The 19975-nt window shown below is 35.3% G+C and overlaps 1 protein-coding gene across 1 annotated transcript; it reads left to right on the forward strand.

The window, feature by feature from the left end:
- The first annotated feature begins 3577 nt into the window (after positions 1-3577).
- LOC105363712 (zinc finger protein with KRAB and SCAN domains 1) lies at positions 3578-18140 on the forward strand. The gene is made up of 6 exons (XM_011501462.1): positions 3578-3800; positions 5199-5281; positions 5324-5467; positions 5597-5734; positions 8563-8713; positions 17827-18140. Exons 1-6 carry the CDS (start codon positions 3578-3580, stop codon positions 18138-18140), a joined length of 1053 nt encoding a protein of 350 aa, XP_011499764.1.
- Positions 18141-19975: the final 1835 nt, after the last annotated feature.

The following is a 19975-nucleotide window of genomic DNA, read 5'->3' on the forward strand; positions in this document are numbered from 1 at the left end:
AAGTTTTACATATTGACGGGCACATGAAATTCGTAATAACTATAAACGCGTATAACATTTAAGTGCGGTTGTGAAGTGCATAGTTAAGTGAATGCTATCTAAATCATTTTGCGTCATTTTGGATCATTTTGGTGCGCTATATTTAAAAAATATTATTTATTGCGTAATTCTGAAAATTATGCCAAAGGACTATTAATATTATAAGAGAAACTTATCTTACATCGTTCGTTTGCTTAAACATTTCCAAGTAATTTTTATGAAGCCACGACATTATCGGAAACTAACTTCCAACCTTTACGATCAAACTAATTATTTACTTCTACCACATATCTTGCCAAATAACTGGCAATCATTTCCACGAAATATATGCCAAACCAATGGCACAAATTATTTAATCTATCTTGAAACTTAGACATTGATGTTTTCATTAATTATAAAGGATACATCTATTCCCAAGCAATTCGAAATATTCAAAATGTAATAAAAATAGATTAAATACATATTTTGTTTCATTAATTGAGCTTAGAGTTGCATCTTAACGATTCAATTTTAATATAAAATTATCATTGCATACTCGGCTTTCATAACTAATTGATATTCTATATTTTTTAAATAATGTTAAGAGTTTTGAGATATTAAGCGAGAATTCAAATTCAAATAAAAAAATGCAAATTTCTATACGAGACTAACGTTATCATCAGACCCGTTTCTTAAGTCAATAGTTTTTAATGAAAAAAAAAAAGAAAAAAAGAAAAGTAGTAATTAGAATATCTTGGTAAAAGAAGATTAGTTTTAAAATAAAAATGTAAATATTAGTAAATTAATTGGATATTATGAACTGCACGAGAAAGCGTAAACTTAAAACTTAACGAATCTGTTAATTACTATTTCGAATTCAAGAAAGTCCAGACAAATTTTCATTATTTTGATATTTCCTAGATTTTTAATTACAACAAATAAAGTAAAGATAATTATTTAAGCGTAAATTTTCATTCTAAATCAGTCACGTGTCGCTCTAATATCTCTCCATATAAGTTCTAATGTTTCAAATTTATGGTTCAAGCAATTCTTATATTTAAGATAGATGTTAATTAATACTTACGTAGAATTATTTTATAAAGTTTCGTATTCACAACAACACAAACATAATTCATAGTTTATAAATAATTATTGTATTATACATAATATGCAGCTTTCAAATATACTTGAATTAAGTTTGTAGTTGTGTTTAATAGTTTTATATTCATCAAAGTACATTGGCCATCACGACTATAATATTTTATAAAAGAAATTTTATTCATTTTCATTCAAAGTGAATCTTTTTTATAATTCGCTGATGTTAAAAAAGTATGTTATTATCATTAAATCAATAATTTTCTGAATTTCAATAACAAAATTTAAAGTAGTTTTTGAGTATGTTAAAAATTTCAATTTATATTTCCATAACATACTATAAAGTGGAATAATAGTTTAATCTATTATTAGTATTAGTCTATCTATCTATCAAATAATTTCATTAAAGATCTGTACTTTTATATTTATTTATATTTATATTTATATTTTATATTTACTTTCCTCAATAATAGTGAAATAAAAAAGAAAAATAATGACCTTTTTTCTTTCGTATGTAATAACTACAAATTCACGCAAAAACATCAATTATTCACTCGAGAATGAACAATGAATTTTCCATTAGTAAATATTTATATAATACGCATGTTACACATGCATGACATTTATTATAATTTGAAATTTAGTTACTGTAATGTTTCCGATGAGTCCATTACAATCTCATTGTTGCTAATCTCATTAGAACAAAGAAACACGGAAGGAAGCTGCCCTTCATAGAAATCCACTGATTTATTTACTACCCTCGGCAAAGCTATTAATTATGAGGGGCATATTGGCGCCACGCCGAACCTTCACCCCCTCTTTTACCCTCGCCGCGCTAATCGTAAGACTGTCCACCAGGTCTAGACACGCGATATTTGCCCCGTTGTATAAGTAAGCCGGTCTTCTCCTTGCAGAAGCTGTGCCACAAAGCAATTGGCACATGAAAGCTGAGCTGGAGTGCGCAGGTGTGCCGGTGGGCGCCCTCTCGCCCCCAGCCACCCTGTCGCCGCCGAGCAGCCCTTCGATGCAATCCCACTGTCCCTGGAGTCCCTTAGGCCCGGCTGGAGTACTCTCCCAACAGCACCAGCATCAACAGCAACATCAACATCAACATCAACAGCAACAGCAGCAGCAGCAACAGCAGCAACAGCAGCAACAACAGCAACAACAGCAGCAACAACAACAACAGCAGCAGCAGCAACAACATCACCATCAGCAAAAACAGCAACAGCCGTCGCAGCAAAGCCAACCAAACTACGACAGACTCAGTGCCTTCAGTCTCGTGTCCGGATACGGCGGCGATCTTCAGAGGCTGCCGAATTTAGCGCCCAGAGGTAATTTAACTATTTTTTTTTTTTTATTTCGATTAAGATGTTACTTAATATTGTCACTTTTAATAGAAATCTTCACTTTTAAGTTAAAACAAAAAAAAACATTCCTTCTCCGTCACTTTCACACTAATTTCATTGTACTTTATGAAATATTGAGAAATGCTTGCCAAAAAAGGAAGCTTGAAAAATATTTGAAAATACAAAATTCAAATGCAATTAAATATATATTCGATTTTTTTTCCAATAACACTTTTAAATAAATGACAGAGCTTAAAGTTAAAATAAAATCGTTGAAAATTAGGTCGGTATAAAAAGGCGGGTAAGAAAACTGTTTTGTAAAACATGGTTTGATCTTGATTTTACAAGTGTTTCTTATGTAAATATAAGCTATATTTATAACAATGATAAATAAATAATATTTACAATTTGCAACATGAAAATTTTTCACGATACATTGACCGATAATTCTGATTTTTCGTTTTCGATATCTTTCTCGACGGATTAAAGAGTTTACGTTTAGAAATTAGGTATTTCAAATTTTACGACATTTGAAATCCAATTTGAAGAGGATTGTAAGTTATTTAATAATGGAAATTTAAAATATCCATAGTGCTTGCTTTGAGCTTTGAATCCATTTCTTTTTATTTATTTGCTGAAGTTTGAAAAAAGCAGAGCCTCCTATCGACCGTAAAAGCTATAATTTATATATATATATATATATATATATATATATATATATATGTATATATATATATATATATATATATATATACGTGCACGCGCACGCACGCACGCACACGCACACGCGCGTACACACATACCCGCGTGTACACGTATATACATAATACGCAGGTACACATTGGCAACGTAATCAGTACGCCAAACTACAATCCGGTCGCGTCGCACACCCGCATCCTATCGTCATTCAATGCCTTCTTCCTCGTTCGCGCGAACAATAAAAAAAAAAACAAAACGAATAAAGGACAAAAGATAGGCGGACCGGCCACGAAAACGAAAGCATCCGTAGTATAAAGAAGGGAGGCCGTCGCGTGCGGCCCGTGACTTCGCGGCCACAAGTGCCCGTCCGGCTCAGAGTAAAAATGGGGGCCCTTCTCCCTTATGTTCCAGCGGAGATGCGCTGCAACCTCGTGTACGGAGGCTATGGAAGCGTCGCCGCCGCCTGGTGGGCCCATCATGCGGTGGCCGCGGGTCTGCTTATGCCGCACTCCACTTTTCCCCAGCAGCAGACGAGGCTGGACGGCCTCGGTCACGCGGCTCAGGCTCCTGGGCCCCCAAGCCCGGCCACAGGTTGTTCATCGCCGCCCCGCAGATGCACGCCCGAGAAGGCCAAGTACAGTAAGTCCAACCTGTTTTCCAGCCGACTACTGACCTTATCACCCGCATCAAGGATGGAGCTTGCATTGTCAATTGCTTCCTTGGAATTTTTCATAATGTCTGGAAGTGTATCTCCATACGTCTTTAAGATATAATATTTAAACAGTTTAGCTTGTCTTTGTCGGTATTTGGAATTTAAATTTACATTCGATCGAGTCTCGGGTGCCCTCATCAACTGAATTATTCTTGAAATAATGTTTTTTTTTGTTTCATGAAGCATCTTATTTCTCTCTCACTCTCACTCACTCATTCCCTCACGCACACACACACTCTCTCTCTCTCTCTCTCTCTCTCTCTCTCTTTATATCTCTCCCTCCATCTATTTATCTAACTATATATCTAGCTAACTATCTGTCTATCTATCTATCTATCCGTCTATTTATCTATCCACTTATCTGTCTCTCTCATGATAAAAGCCACGAAAACAAAAGCCATTCGGTAAATATTATCACGATAAATAGATTAATTTTATTTAAGCTTTATCAGTCAAAGTATAATAATGTCACTCTCTTTATTACGTTGATGGTAATGCGAAATTTGGATTTTTTTCCTTCTTTTTTCTTTTTTTTCTCTCTCTTTTTTTTTCTTTTTTAAGTAAACGACTGGATTATTAACATTTAAAAAGACAAATGCACGAAATAATTTATGAAAAGACTTGTAATTTAATCGATTGCGAAGCCATTCGAATTTAAGCCTTGTTAATTTATTATGTTTCTTCAAATATGCAAGAAATCTGTTTGAAAGTAGTAATTGTCAAACGACATATTAGCAAAGGTAATAGTGAATTGTCACATATTACGCTTGAAGTAATTACCCATGCAAGCTTCATACCCGCACATACGCATTTGAAGTAACGACAACTTTACACTCAACCCCTATTGGGTCATACAAAAACTTTGAATTATTTCCAATTTCCGCAACGGTTTAATATAATTCCTATAATTTGTTTTTTTAACTTTTTTTTTTATCATTCCTTAAGTAGGGATTTCATACCAGGAAAACTTATGTGAAGTTAATTCAAGTACTCGCGTATCAGCTATTATCTTCAAAGTATAAATAAAATCTATGTTCGAGCTCATTTGTGAAAAATACAATGTCATTTAGAGTGCGCGCAATGCGTTAATCATCGGGCCATGGAAATCAATCGGTATGCCAAAATTTTACGATTCGTCGCAAACAATATCTCGATGATCCAAAATATCTAATCATTAAATGTATAACTTCAACTAAGGATGATTAATTTCCATAATTGCGTAAAGCGTTCAGTGCTTCAGTCACGCATCAGTCCATCGAGTGCCTCTCTCCGTTCATTATTATCACGACGAACCTCCAAAGCCACCCTCTCGCGCTTTATTACAGTGGAAGACGCACCTCTGAACCTGAGCACAAAGCCTTGCGACCTGTCCTCGCGTATCAGTCTCAGCAGTAGTAGCAACGTCAGCGTTATCAGCAACAGCAGTAGCAGCAGCAGCAGCAGCAGCAGCAGTAGCAGCAGCAGCAGCAGCAGCAGTAGCAGTAGCAGTAGCAGTAGCATCAACAGCAGTAGCAGCAACGGCAGCGGACACCGTAAGAGCGAGATCTGGTCGCCGGGCTCGGTATGCGAGAGGGAGGCCCGGGAGACGACGGCGGTCGCTAGCAGTAGCAGCAGTAGCAGTAGCAGTAGCAGTAGCATCAACAGCAGTAGCAGCAACGGCAGCGGACACCGTAAGAGCGAGATCTGGTCGCCGGGCTCGGTATGCGAGAGGGAGGCCCGGGAGACGACGGCGGTCGCCGCCCGGGGCACGTCCTCCGGCCACAGCTCGCCGAGCAGGAGCGCGAGTCTCAGTCCCGCTGCGGTTGCGCAACAGCTGCATCGCTCGCCGCTCACGCCACCCTCCACCGAGCGTACCTTCCAGGTGAGTCTGACGGCTATTCGCCACGAGTGCTTTGGCACGGGCAGGGACCAGCGAGGGATGCACGACTTTCGTGAATCGGTATCCTTCGCGCTTCGCGAGGGTCACGAGAGTCCTGACTAGTGCATGGCAAGCGAGCCCTAAAGATAGTCGAGGAAGTGGTAGGGTCCGTTTACGTGGAAATACGCTTGACAGCTCGTAATGCAAAATCAACATCTGCATCGATTGCGCGCCAGCCACGAAAGCTCGAAAAAGAAAAAGAACGAAATAAGTAAATGCAAATGAAACAAAGCAAAAAAATAAGATAAAAAAATCGTTGGACTGAAAAAAAAATGCGCGCAACGGCGAGTGCGAGTGTCCCAGGGGGTCGCGTTAACGGGCGAATACGGTCTGAGAGTGTGTGCGTGCGCGGGCATTCATCGCTTTCACGTTAGATCTTTGGCCGATAGAGGAAACAACGTAGTGCCCGTGCCTTCGAGGAACGAACGGTGCACCCTCGTATATCTGTCCGAGAAATCTCGTGTTTTTGTGCGTGATTTGGGCCGACTTTAGCGCGGCGCTTCGTCAGCCTCGGTACGTCCGTCTTTAGCGAATCGCGAGTCCGCGCGTATCGCCAAGAGGCTTTTCGCAAGAGACTTTAAATTCTAAACAGGCGATAAATGGTAAATAAACGCTTGCCCGCACGTTCCTAATGGTAATTCGACGCCTGACTATTTATAATCCGATCAATCTTTAATTATCACCCTTCCTTGAAGTACCGTCACCCTAAAATACGTCAAATGGCCAATCAAGGAGGTTAATATTGTTCCGATGCTAATCGTTTAATGAAAAAAATACTTATCAAGCGTAATAAGAGAGACTGGTTTGTTTAGTTGCTTTTCTTAATACGCTCGGGAAGTGAATAATCTTAAGCTATTTAACGAAATTTTACGCTGACAGGCTTGACTCTGTGATTTGATAAAGTAACGAGGAAAGACAAGGCATTGATCGGCCAATTAAATACAATAAATTTCTATAAATAATGAAGGCTAATAAATCCTGGTCGGCGTATGTGAAATCAGTCATAAGGTATTGAGTGTCGATACATAAAAATCGAACGAAACTCGTATTATACGTTCTGACATATTGTCTACGAGCGAGCATAATATAGAGTCGTAGTTCACCCCCTTTGTTCTCTCGTTCAAACTCACTGTCTCTACTTTCTTTGAAAATCGAAGATTTTTACGAGGCCAGTATTAGTTACTTTAGCGCGCGCGCGCGCTTTCCGAAACTCGTAAAAGCAGAATACAAACGGCGCCTGTCACCCTTTCGGATCAACGATACTTTTACTTTGTGCAAATGTTTGGTAGCAAACGCTGCTAGAAAGAAGCGAGCCGTTGCACGATAACGGATAACAGCATGCTATAGGTACAAATTATAGGTGAGGATACTTTCACGAGACATCATTTTGTAAACTAGAAGCTCAGGGATTTGTTCGATGATGTTCGCAATGATATTAAACGATTTAGTTTTTCTTTCTTGTTTGCGAGCAACGTTAAGCCATTAACTATTTTGATTACGGACAGTCCAAGCTTTATCTTTAAAAAAATTTTCATTACCATCATCTAATAATCGTATGAATATTAATTTTTGCAGCCATTTATTATTTCACTTTTGACATTTAATTTATATTAGTTTAAACGAATAGTAGTAGATAGATTCGTGGACACCGTTATGGTTTTGCTTGATTACGAGGCACAATAAGCATATTCAATTAACGAGGGACAATTTCTAAAATGTATAATTCGAAATTAAGAAAAGAATAAAAGCTCTATCTTTCATATTGACTTTATCGAGCAAACATTGTATAAAGCTACTTTGGAGTCCAGTCAGAACGCAGAGAGACTTTGTATTTGTATTTGTGCCATGTAGTTCTGTATAATATAGGTACGAAAAAAAGTTCTACGCAAATGAAGTATTACATGCAGGTACCAACTTATATATATATATATATATATATATATATATATATATTTATATATATATATTTTTTTGCTTTTGTTTTGATATTCATTATTTGATAAAGACAAAAAATATAATACTAGCACAGTACCAAACGAAATATAAAGTCTCGCGATTGACAAACGACGAAAGGATAAGGAGAAGCTATTCTAAGTACTATCTTTCACTTCATTTTATCTATCCCTTACATTTTCCTTACATTGTACACGTTTTTTCATACTTTGCCAATGGATTCTACATGTTGGCTACATTCTACATTGATTCTGACAGGCTAATAATAGTTTTGCGATATAACTGTAAAAAAAAAAAAATCACTAGACGACATCACGTGAATTTTGATCTGCTTTTAACACAATTTCCCGCACTTCAATAGCGTACGTATATTTCATTTAAAGATAAATGCATCGATTTGCACTATTCTGTATCCAATGATTATATCGGCACGTTTTTATCATTGATAGCGATTTAATATAAATACGAAGATAATATTAATGGATCGAGTTATTTTCTTTGTCCCTTTTTTCTTTCATTAATTTCTTTCATTTTTTTACGAGGAACGAATTTATCGAGGCAGAATTTTTTAAAAGCTATCAGAAAAACGATATTGTTTTAAAGTAAAAATGCCAAGTACGAAAGCGCAAAAGTAAAAACGTCGAGCGTCTACAAATACTTTTGTGGGCGTATTTTTAAATTTAATGCAAACAAATCCAATACAAATTATCCTTCCCTCGCTTCGAATCAACACCGATAGATTTAAAGATTATCGATATAACAGCTATCCTATTTCATTGCTTTGAAAGAATTTTTTTTTTCTTGTACGTCTGTTCCAGTGCAAACAGTGTGGCAAAGCATTCAAACGATCGAGTACGTTAAGTACTCATTTGTTGATTCACTCGGACACACGACCGTATCCCTGCCAATACTGCGGCAAGAGGTTTCATCAAAAATCTGATATGAAAAAGCATACGTACATCCATACCGGTAAGTCGACCATAAAATACATGTCGTAATAAGTATACTTACATTGGATCTCATGGCTAAACGAATCGTCATTGTAATCAAAGTGTTGCTTACGCTCGATATACGTAAGCATAATCTGGAGTAAATATTTGAGAAAAATAGTTCATTGTTTTTGTTCGAATTCAAGAGTTAATTTATTATGTATATATATATATATATATATATATATATATATATATATATATATACATATCATCTAGTGAATTATATTTACGTATAGTTAAACAAGCTGCTAATAGTGCTTATAATTATGATAGCGGTTTAAAATATTTAATAGTTATCATACTTCTCGTATCAATTACTTTATAGGTTGATCAAAATTTAATTCTTTCATGTAAATTGACTCTTAATTGTATTCTAACATATAACATTAAAATTAAAAAAAAAAAAAAACTTACACATTTGTTTAATTTTTATTTTTAAATAGGTAATTAAATCATGATTTTTAATTATAATTTATTAATAATGAAGTGTAAGCGTTACGAGCGTATGTAAATAAGAATATAAACACGTTTTTCCTCTTTTACTTACGGGTGCGCATCCGCTTGAACAAACTTCACTACCGCCAAGATACTACTAAATAATTTTTTTTCTTCTTATTAGTATATATAAATATGTATATGTATCGTTATTTTTGTAATTACAGAATAGAAAATATCGTGTACAATCTTAATGATTTTCCATAAAATTTTGTTACTATTAATCGGGTTGATGTTAAAATTTTAATAAATTTTACGAAGCATCGATGTGATTATTTATTCTATTATTTATACATAAATTCAATTCTTTTTATAATATTTATCGCTGAAAATAATTCGTAGCCAAAAACTACAATAATTACAAGGAATTACAATAAATATGCCATCGCAAGTGTGGATTATTTCATCGAAAATTATTAGCCTATGTTTGTCATAATCCAGACATAAAATTCTCTTCTTTTATGTTTAAATCTTATTTTTCTTCATTTTATTTTGTTTATAAGAATAAATGGCTCGATAAATAATTATTTTATATAATTTCCCTCTTCATTCAACGTGCTATATTACGAAGTAAAAGATCAGATAAAAACTCATTTTTCGAACTCATGGGCGAGCGGAACGCATTTTTATATATTTTATGAGCATCGTTAGTGTATGCGTTTGGTCGTAATTCAAAAATTTATGTTCAAATCAGACTACCATGAAATGTACTTTCTAGTATCTTGGAAATCAAACGGATTCCTTTTCAATGTTTTCACTGTAAATTGATTTTTCTTTTTTACTATTTATACAAAGGGTCTTATTTTAGAATTGTTCTTGCATAATAATTAATGATTTTAGTAGTAAAATAATAATATTGTTTGTTTACTATTTTTACGTGTGCGCGTGTGCACGCCCGTGCGTCTGTTCCTGTGTGTGTTGTTGTTATTATTATTATTATTATTATTATTATTATTATTATTGTTGTTGTTGTTGTTGTTGTTGTTGTTGTTGTTGTTGTTGTTGTTGTTGTTGTTGTTGTTGTTGTTGTTGTTGTTGTTGTTGTTGTTGTTGTTGTTGTTGTTGTTGTTATTATTATTATTATTATTATTATTATTATTATTATTATTACGAAACCTAATGCATTGAGTTGAAATATCAAAAATTATTAGGATGAAAAATACAGAAGTGTAATAGTTGTTTAATTAAATGTCGATATAAAATGAATTAGGAATATTGCCGTACTATCGACTTAGTCGAGGAATTTGTTTACTTCTTAAATTTTTATAATAATAAAACAAATGAAAAAACTTTGATGAGTTTGTTTATTTAATAAAAGATAAAAAATTTCTAAAGATAGTTTGACATAACTTTAATTCTCGTCCAAAGTTTTGTCATTATATTATAATGTGTTACGTAGGAGGGTATGCAAGTACAAGAATCTCAATGATTCCTTTCATACGCATACTTTTACAATGTCTATGTTAAGAATGATAAATGAATCTAACGCTGTTTCGCGTGTTTCGCAAAAAAATTGCTATTTGATACATATTTATGGGTAAACGAATGCATGAACAGAAAATTATTATCTTCGACGTACGACCAACTGTCGCGTGGAAAAGAGCAAACCTTCTTCGCTATAGAGTAGTTAAACCATAAGAATAAGGATGAGAAAATAGAGTAGTTAAAGACACGGTATGAGAAAAAATTATTTCAAACTGAATAGGTCTTAATTTTTTAAAAATCTAGCATATTTTATAGATTTTCTCAAAAGATACATTTATTTATTTTTTTTATACATTTTGTATTATTTCTATTGATTCGAAAGCAATTACTACTCGGTAGTTATAAAACTTATGTTTTTTCTTCCCGTTTATGCGAATATAAAAAAAGAAAAAAAAATAAAATAAAATAAACAAAAAGAAAGAACGAAAATTTTTAATAATTGTTAATATTACTTTGTTAACTTTAATTATCATATCTCTTGGCCTGAGGCGACGCCTTTAAAATAAATATATATATATAGAAATATTCATGAAAAGCTTCTTTCCCTCTACGTAAAATAAATAATTTAATATTCGATAATAACAGATCTCCTACTTGGCTATACTATGCTTTACGTATGCGCTTCATGATGAAAGGTGCAAAAAGATGCCCACCACCCATCAAACAGTTTTTATAAACAATCATTCACGTCGAATCGTCCACGCAACAAATATTAAAAATCCCAGTAGTTTTAGTTAATAGTCACTGAGCAAAAAACACTCGTCTTTACACGTGAGAAAAAGAAGCGCACTTACACGGGCAGTGTTTCGCCTCGGTTCCTTTTTGCCTTTCCTTTTTTAATGCTTGGTAGGAAGGATGAGAAAAGGGACAACTTAGGTCGTATTACGAAGACTTCCGGTTTGGCGGGCGCGTGCCACGTGTCACGTGGCCGCGCGTGCGTGCGAGTCATTACTGTCGTGCTAATTAAATTCGAAAAAAAGGGCTCGAGAGCGCCAGAATGGGGAAATCAACCGACACTTTGGATGCGCCACTACGTCGTGCTCAATTTACCACCCCCGACTTGTAACCGCCATTAGGGTGAGCGGGCAATCAAGCTTTTGTCTAATTTTGGGGTTTGAGGTCGACGGCATATTGAGCACGAATACTTTGAGATCGATGTGGATTCGCTTAATATGATTTAACTATTTTTCATTTGATTTCGTTGTAAGTTCATTGTTGAACAAATAAAGCTTCGTTTGCTGAAATTTTAATAATTACTTTCGAATGAATCGTTCCTTTCTTTATTCAGTGATCGGGAGAATACGGTAAATATTCTTATGCGTGAGATTAAAAGAAAGGAATGGATATTTGTAATTTATGTATTTGGATTCGGTTTCCTGCACATTGAGTTGAGTTGAGTATAAGCTTATAGTAATTGATAAATGGCCGAGGGCGAGACTCGTATTATAAAATATATGATTTCTTACATAGTCGTATTTATTGTATGATACATACGATGATATAAGGAAATTAATATATATATATATATATATATATATATATCATCGAGTATCGTATTCAAATTGATACGTCAAAGTCATAGATTAATTTTAAAAAATTTCAAATAATTACAAGCATAAGCATAGATTTTCTCGGCTTTCCGTTATAAGCAATGTTATTTAATTTAAAGCAGAAGGCAAAAAAAAAAAACAAAAAAATTAGTGAACCAGAATTTGTTTTTCTTTTATCAGGTTGCCGATAAAAATTCACAGCAATCTACAAGCTAATTTCTAAAGAGCTGCTTCATACGTTTAGGCACAAGGATATTGCATTAGCTACAATTATTATACGGTTTTGTGTAACTGAGCTTTATGAAGGGCAACGTTGAACTAAGCAATTTACGTATTAGCTAAGCGACAATTGTTATCCATCCGATAACGATAAAAACTTAATTATTGCCTATTAGTGTCTCGATGATGCACATGCGTGAGCGCGTACACGCTTGAATACACGTGAGCTTAATCTAAATCTAGGAAAAGTGTGTTTAGATTTCTGTAGAAACTAAAGCATTTTTAAATCGATGAGTCGGTCCATTTTAATTCAACTTCAAAATATACTCTTGGATTTTAATTTATTGCTTGAGATGATATTTTTGATATTCATTCGTGATAATAAAATTCTAACAATTAATAAATATTTGCATTGAGAGAAAATGATTAAAAGTCTTTTGTTCTTATGTTAAATTAATTAAGATGCGTTTAATCCCATCGTTTCAATCCACTTTATTATTCATGAAATACAGTGTTAATATTTAACAAGTTGTTTATTTCAAGTTACTTTACCTATAAAATTGATTTTTCTGCGATAATTAACGATATGAATATAAATAATAAGGCTTCTTAATCTAAACTAAAATTCTATCCAATTGTTCATATTTTTGTTTATATAATCTTTTTTTCTTTTTCTTCAATTGAATAGGAATTGGTCTCGTTATCTTCAATAGTATAGAAAATTGAATGAAAAAAATAATTTATCTCCATAATTCAATAAAAGAGTAAAACTCAATACTTATTTCGTGAAATGGTGTACACATTAGTATTACATATCGTTGTTAAGTTAATGAGTCGAAATGTTTACATTATCGTAAAACTGAAAAAATCATTATGATATTGATACAATAATGGATGGCGGTGCGAATGATTAATAATGAAATCACTCATCTATTATTATTGTATTGTTATATGAATGCATTAATCCGAGATACAACATGCCCGCATACTTTAGTCGAAGATAAAACGAAACGGAGCAAAAACGAAGTAAAAATCAAATTCATTAAATGTTAAAGATCGTCGAAAAAATAATTGATTTTTTTCTTACAATTGGATAGAACGCGAATGTATAACTTTGCAAATGACTTCTCAACATTAGAAATATATTAGACTGACTTTTAGCATATGAATCTGTATGTTTTGCATTTGAAATGATAAAGAGGCATATACATAGTAGGGAGTTTGTTGGAATATGTATGTAGGTTACAGTAAAATCAGAGTTACGTGTTATCAAATAGTACAAATACACATTACCAGTTCGCAAATCCTATTTAAATTCATTTATTCTTTTTAAATTCTATTAAAATAAAGAAGAAGAAGAAGAAAAAAAGAAACGCGCATAATTAAGCGATTCTATGATGATATGCAGAGAGTATGTATCTACGTAATACATATTATGTAATATTGCCAGTCGAAGTCATTGATTCATTGTGATATTACATTATGTAACATAGATTTAATAATATTTCCTAATGAACTCGGATTATTTATGAAGGATTATAGACGAAGGTATCCTAATTACGTTCTTCTTCATTCGTCTGCAAAAAGGAAGTATAGACGTATAGAGACTTGCGTCCCAAGCTTATTATTCCCCGTCTTATTGTAAATAATGAACCGCGCGTATTAGAATTAGATATTACGCACAATATAGCCACGCGCGGACTATAAGTTTATGCATAATCGAGAATTGATTTTCTTTACCCTTTTTTCCTTGCTCGTGTTCATCAGAAACTTTTCTTCGAACCCTTTGTGCTGTATGATAATATACGCAAATAAAATTGTAGGTTCCTATTGTGTCATAGCCGTGCTTCAAATGTATTACTATGTATAAATAAACTGCAGCTAATTAAATTTTAACGAATTAAAATATTGATAGTATTGCTAGAGAAAATATACGTTTCAAAATAATTTCAGAACAAATATTGAACAAAAATGTTGAAATCGAATCTTCTATGATTTATACAAAGTGGCATATGCCATCTCGGAGTATCTTGGTCCAACAAAACATCACAAATAACATTACGAATAACAAGCATTCTATAATAATAATAATAATAATAATTATTATTATTATTATTATTATTATTATATATCGTGACAAATAATTGAGAAAAAGATTTAAAAACTATGTGAAAAAAAAGACGAAGAAGAAGAAGAAGATTTTGAGGTACCTTTTGCATGTCGGCATGATTATTGATTTCCGCGCAGCAATAATATTGATTCGATAGATTATAATTTTTACGCGATCTTACTGTCGAAGTCGACAATTTTTAATTAAGAATCTTTTCGTCGTTTCAGTTTTGAGAGTCAGTTTCGAATGATTTTACATGATCTTGTCGAGCAACGATGGGAATAATTTTTATGTGTTTGCCAAGAGCGCAAACCAACGAATGAAATAAAAAATAGAAAATATTAGTCGGTAAGAATGGCGTGCGATCTCCAGTGTGGAATATTTGTATAATCGTATGCTTTATCGAAATGCTTTGTCGAAATGTCAAAATTTAGCATCGAGGGCGAGAGGAAGAAAAGGAAGTAATAATAATGAAGAAAGCGCATTAAATTACAAAGAACCAGCGAAACGGCCGGTTGACCAGCCACATGCAGAGATAATCGCGATAATTGAGGGCGAGTCAGACTTATCCCGAAAGAGTCAAGGAGAGACCTTAGGGCTTAGCCGAACTAGTGGCGCCCAGGTAAATATTTATAGAGTCAGGTAGGGCATGGGCATTGGTCGACTTGTGCCTCGGATGCATGCGGCGATGGCGAAACAAGTGCTGTAAGAGGAAAAGGAAATAGAAAGGCGTTTAGGAGCGGAGGGAGAGTGGGCCGAAGGGTCGCAGCGCGCGATAATGAGGTGCGAGATGGATCGATAGGAGCAGCTCTTCTTCGGTCGGTTGAAAAAAAAGGGCCAGCGGCACATAAGACACACCTGGCCCTCGTGTTCCCGATGTCCCATCCAATGCCGCGCTTTTTCTGCATTTCGGTTAGCGCGCTTTTCCTCTGCCTCCTTTAAATTCCGGGCCATTCGCGCGAGCCTTTCCCCGCACCCGCACCAAAAAATCCTTCAGATTTTTCATAAATCATTTTCCGTTGGCGGCATCTGGCCGATGTTCGAGAAGATTGGGGGCTGGTATTTTTAATTTACCGAAACGCCACTTGACGAACGGTGAATTCATCCAGATTCTACGTATTCCAGTATTTCAAAGTACATCCAATAACACGGAAATTATCATTTGCATATTTATCGTGATGTGTGTGTGTGTGTGTGTGTGTGTGTATTTTTTTTTTTTTCGTTCAATTACAAGGCTTTTACATACGTACAGCCTCGTGATATCGCTTGAAATTTCAATGTTTTTTTGTTTTTTGTTTTATGTTTTTATTTTATTTTTTTTTATCTTATTTAATACGGTTTTCGTTATTTCAATTTTCTCTGCGAAAACGCGCACTTTCGATAATTCGGTGCTCGCTAAAAGTGCTCGTAAGAAAACTTTAGCATCATAAATAATTCAAAATATACTTAAATATGTCAATTCTCATCTTATTTCCGAGGCTCATTGTGAAGATCTTTCATATGAATTATCATCGACAAATAAGCCAAATTATGCAAATATTTTTCACATATATACACATCAAGTTTATATTACTAAATTATTCAATGAACCATGAAACGAGGTATTTTAAATATTTAAAAAAAAATACATTCTTATTAAAATAATTGTTATAATTTTTTGTCATTTGATTGGGAGGGCGATTACATTTCGTAAGAATTTGTAATTATGTTAAATTGGCCCGAATACTCGATTTCTTAGGAAAAGAAGGTACCACAGGGCACATACTTGTTGTATGGAAAAAAAATGTGTTGTACAGAATTTAAACAAATTGCATACGTCGGATATTCGACGTATATTCGTCAATGCTAATTGATTACATACTTACGACGATTTTATAGGAAATATTTTATTAAAGACAGTCAAAAGTATTATAAATTTATATCGGTTGATACAGCTGCGTTTGATTAACCTTGAGTCATAACTCGAAACGCGATTCCTTTCGTCTTTATATATTCATTTTTTTTTTTTTTTTTTTTTTTTTTTTTTTTTTTATCACACCACTCCGGGATGATACATCGGCGTCAATGCTAACGAATGAGAAATGAAAAATATTTGATGATATATTATCAATTGCGATACGTTTGTATTCATTGGATCGTAGATATACCCACAAATAGCCAACTGGAGTAAAATGTCATGGTATTAGTCATGAAAATTACACATCGGTAGCGCTTGATCTTGAAATTGACAAAGAGGAAAGTCAGGTATTAGATAATATTCCTTTGAATTATACGGGGGTTGCGCGTCTGTCTATGTTTATGTTTTAGTATACATTCGTGACAGCCCCTGATCGGGCATAGATTCAGATAACTGTCTCGCTCTGTGTGTGTGTGTGTGTGTGTGTGTGTGTGTGTTTTCTCTTTTTTTTCCTATTTGAAAGACGCATCAGTATTTTTATGGAATGATAATCATATGTTTCTACGAGGTATTTACGCGTCAAAGTTTCAACATATTAGACTTTTTTTTGATAGGTGATAATTATTTCAACTATCTTGGAATATAATCGTAACATAAGCAAATTGAAATGTACCTGTTATTTCGCAATTTAATATATGCTCATTAGGAGTAACACGTAATGCTCAATTATTTTAATTGCTTGATTTTTCAAAATTTAATTAACGGTGTATTTTTTTTCTCTCTCTCTTTTCTTTTTTCTCTTCTTATAATATAAAAATCTTTTGATTTTTCCTTCGTAGAAGCGAAATAAATGCCCATGTTTGATAAAACGAATAATTTTATATATAAATCAATATAATGCCGAGCCAACAACAATGTAATGTATACTTATTATGGAAGAAAAATGAAGTCTTATTATGTCGAAAGTGAAATGAAATATAATTACGACCGAACGATGTTTCCTTTACTTTCCATGCGGCAGAATGCTCGTCGGGCCCTTAAAACGCTAAATTAATCTTTAATTTCTTTCACGGGCAAAAAATCTAAGTCCACTTTGTAATTTGTATCCGACTCGCACGAATGCCCCATGAAATAAATAAATTATTGTTAAAGTACAAATACACGCAGTGATCAGAGATGGATGTAGAGAGAGAGAGAGAGAGAGAGAGAGAGAGAGAGAGAGAGAGAGTGAGTGAGTGAGTGGGGGCAGGGATGAATGGGAGGGGCGAAGAAAGAAAGAAAGAAAGAAAGCGAAATAATAACCTATTGCCGTATTTGTTTTCTGTTTCTCGTAGGTGAGAAGCCGCACAAGTGTGTGGTGTGCGGCAAGGCCTTCTCCCAGAGCAGCAACTTGATAACGCACATGCGCAAGCACACGGGTTACAAGCCGTTCCAGTGCGGCCTTTGCGACAAGGCCTTCCAGCGTAAGGTCGACTTGCGCAGGCACCGCGAGGGTCAACATCCGACAGCGCCGGCACTCGATTATCGCTCGCTCAAGGTGCCGCTCGCCCCCACAGTGTCGACGTCGGCGACGGCGATGACGGCAGCGTCGATCACGGCAGACGACACGACCTACCACAGCCCCATGGACACCACTAGCAACAGCTGAGAGACCGAGGCACGAGTCTTGTAGCGACGACCTTTATCAGGGTTACGGTGCAAATAAACCTTAGAATTTTGTTTATCGCGGCGGCTTTTGAGATTCCGTTGGTCCGCATCGCATCACGGGACATGGGTCTGGCGTGACCAAGGCTACGGACGTGGTGAAGTACACATTTACCGGTACGTCCACTCTTACGGATGATGATTTCGCAGCGACGGCGCATTCATTCGGCAAGCTTTAGGAACAAGAATTATGTAATATATTTGCTTGAAGGGCGTATCCATTCTGTCTCATCTAGGTTGTTCAATGCAGAAGGATTACCTCCTCATATTATCCCGATTGTTGAGGACCATTTACAATTACGGCTCTTATCCTATACTTATGTACAGACGTATTTATGTATTATGAAGTAGCAGTAGTCGATTATTTTATGCAATACGGCTCGACGCGCCTATTCACCGTTTGCCAGCTTATAAAGCCGACGATTGTTGATCGTTCTATAATCTAAACGTATCGTTTAAGGCTTCGTCCTATGATATTTAGTTATCGTCGTCTTCATAATGCAAGAATCCATCGATCCTATTTATAACGAACGTTTGAAAAATAATCTATCGATCAAGGGGATACGATGTAAGGGAGGAACGAGGCTCCCCGAGTTATTAGAAAACGTCATTATTTGTCATCCTCGGGGCAAGCTTATTAAACGTTAAAAACAACAGCACGTGATAATTGGAATAATTAAATAATTATGATTTTTATAAGCGTATCGGCGTTAGCGGTAGAGCGCATTCGATTGCTTATTTTGTTGATAAAAATGATTCATCATCATTCGGGAGGCGGTTTGGAGGTAACGTAAGTAACGGACAAAAATACCAATGGCACATTACATCGAGAGCACGAAAATAACGAGCGCAATCGTTAATCAAAATCAAAATTAATATTCACGTGCAAACGCTTTTATCGTGCGCTCTATTGATTCATCTGAACTTTTTGTTCAGTCAAATGATCAAACAAGGCGAGCAGTCAATAGGCTGAAAAACCGAGATAACGTTTATTATAATCTTCAGCATCGGATAAAGGCTTATCGTCAAATAGATTAAGACACACTGCGTGCTTTTGTAAATTAATGAGCATCGGCGCTGCGGCGGTAAGGTCGAAGGGACGTGGCTTCGTGGAGATGTAATAAGTGCCGAGGCCCCGCGTAAGCTCCTCGGCAAGTAAAGGAGCGACAGGGAGGATCGAGTGGCCGAAACTAAAGGCATTTCCCTCTGCGAGCTCCTCGCGTGCGTAACGTAAGAATGCCGGCACGTGAGCGCAAATTGGCGCCGAGAGCGGAGAATAGGTGGCGAGCACCTGTTGAGGCGATACCGATCGCTTTCTATCCTACGCTTTGTCTTTATTGTCGGAATTATCCGCTGGAGGAGAATGGAGAAGAGAGGAAAAAAGATGACGAAATTCTCGCTGCTTCGCCGCAGCTCCAACGCTCCATCCACCGTCCCCGCGCGAGTAGCTTCCTTTCTTCTTTTTTTTCTCCTCTTTCTTTTTTTCCATAAATCGTAGCGTAATTGGTGGGAATATCTTGCCGTGCACAGCCAACGATGTATTACAGTCTTTATTAGTCGGATATTTTGCGGACTTTTGTAAGTTACTTTTCCAATGCGTACACAAGAAACACTTTGGCCTTAAAGTGCCTTATTAATACAGTGTAATATTAAGAGTACAAAACACGGCTTTTAAATGTCTGTAAAGTGTGCAGACGCGCATACGCATACGCTCTATTAAACACGTATGCGCATGTTTATATGTATACGTCGATGGCATTGTGTAAAGATTTTCAAATT

Source organism: Ceratosolen solmsi, unplaced genomic scaffold (genome assembly GCF_000503995.2).
Source record: "Ceratosolen solmsi marchali unplaced genomic scaffold, CerSol_1.0 scaffold3, whole genome shotgun sequence".
NCBI classification, from domain to species: Eukaryota; Metazoa; Arthropoda; class Insecta; order Hymenoptera; family Agaonidae; genus Ceratosolen; species Ceratosolen solmsi.

Coding starts and splice junctions, on each gene's coding strand:
- LOC105363712 (XM_011501462.1), top strand. CDS start 3,578: ATGCGCTGCAACCTCGTGTACGGAGGCTATGGAAGCGTCGCCGCCGCC. Junction 5,735..8,562: donor CCACCGAGCGTACCTTCCAG/GTGAGTCTGACG, acceptor CGTCTGTTCCAG/TGCAAACAGTGTGGCAAAGC. Junction 8,714..17,826: donor GCATACGTACATCCATACCG/GTAAGTCGACCA, acceptor TGTTTCTCGTAG/GTGAGAAGCCGCACAAGTGT.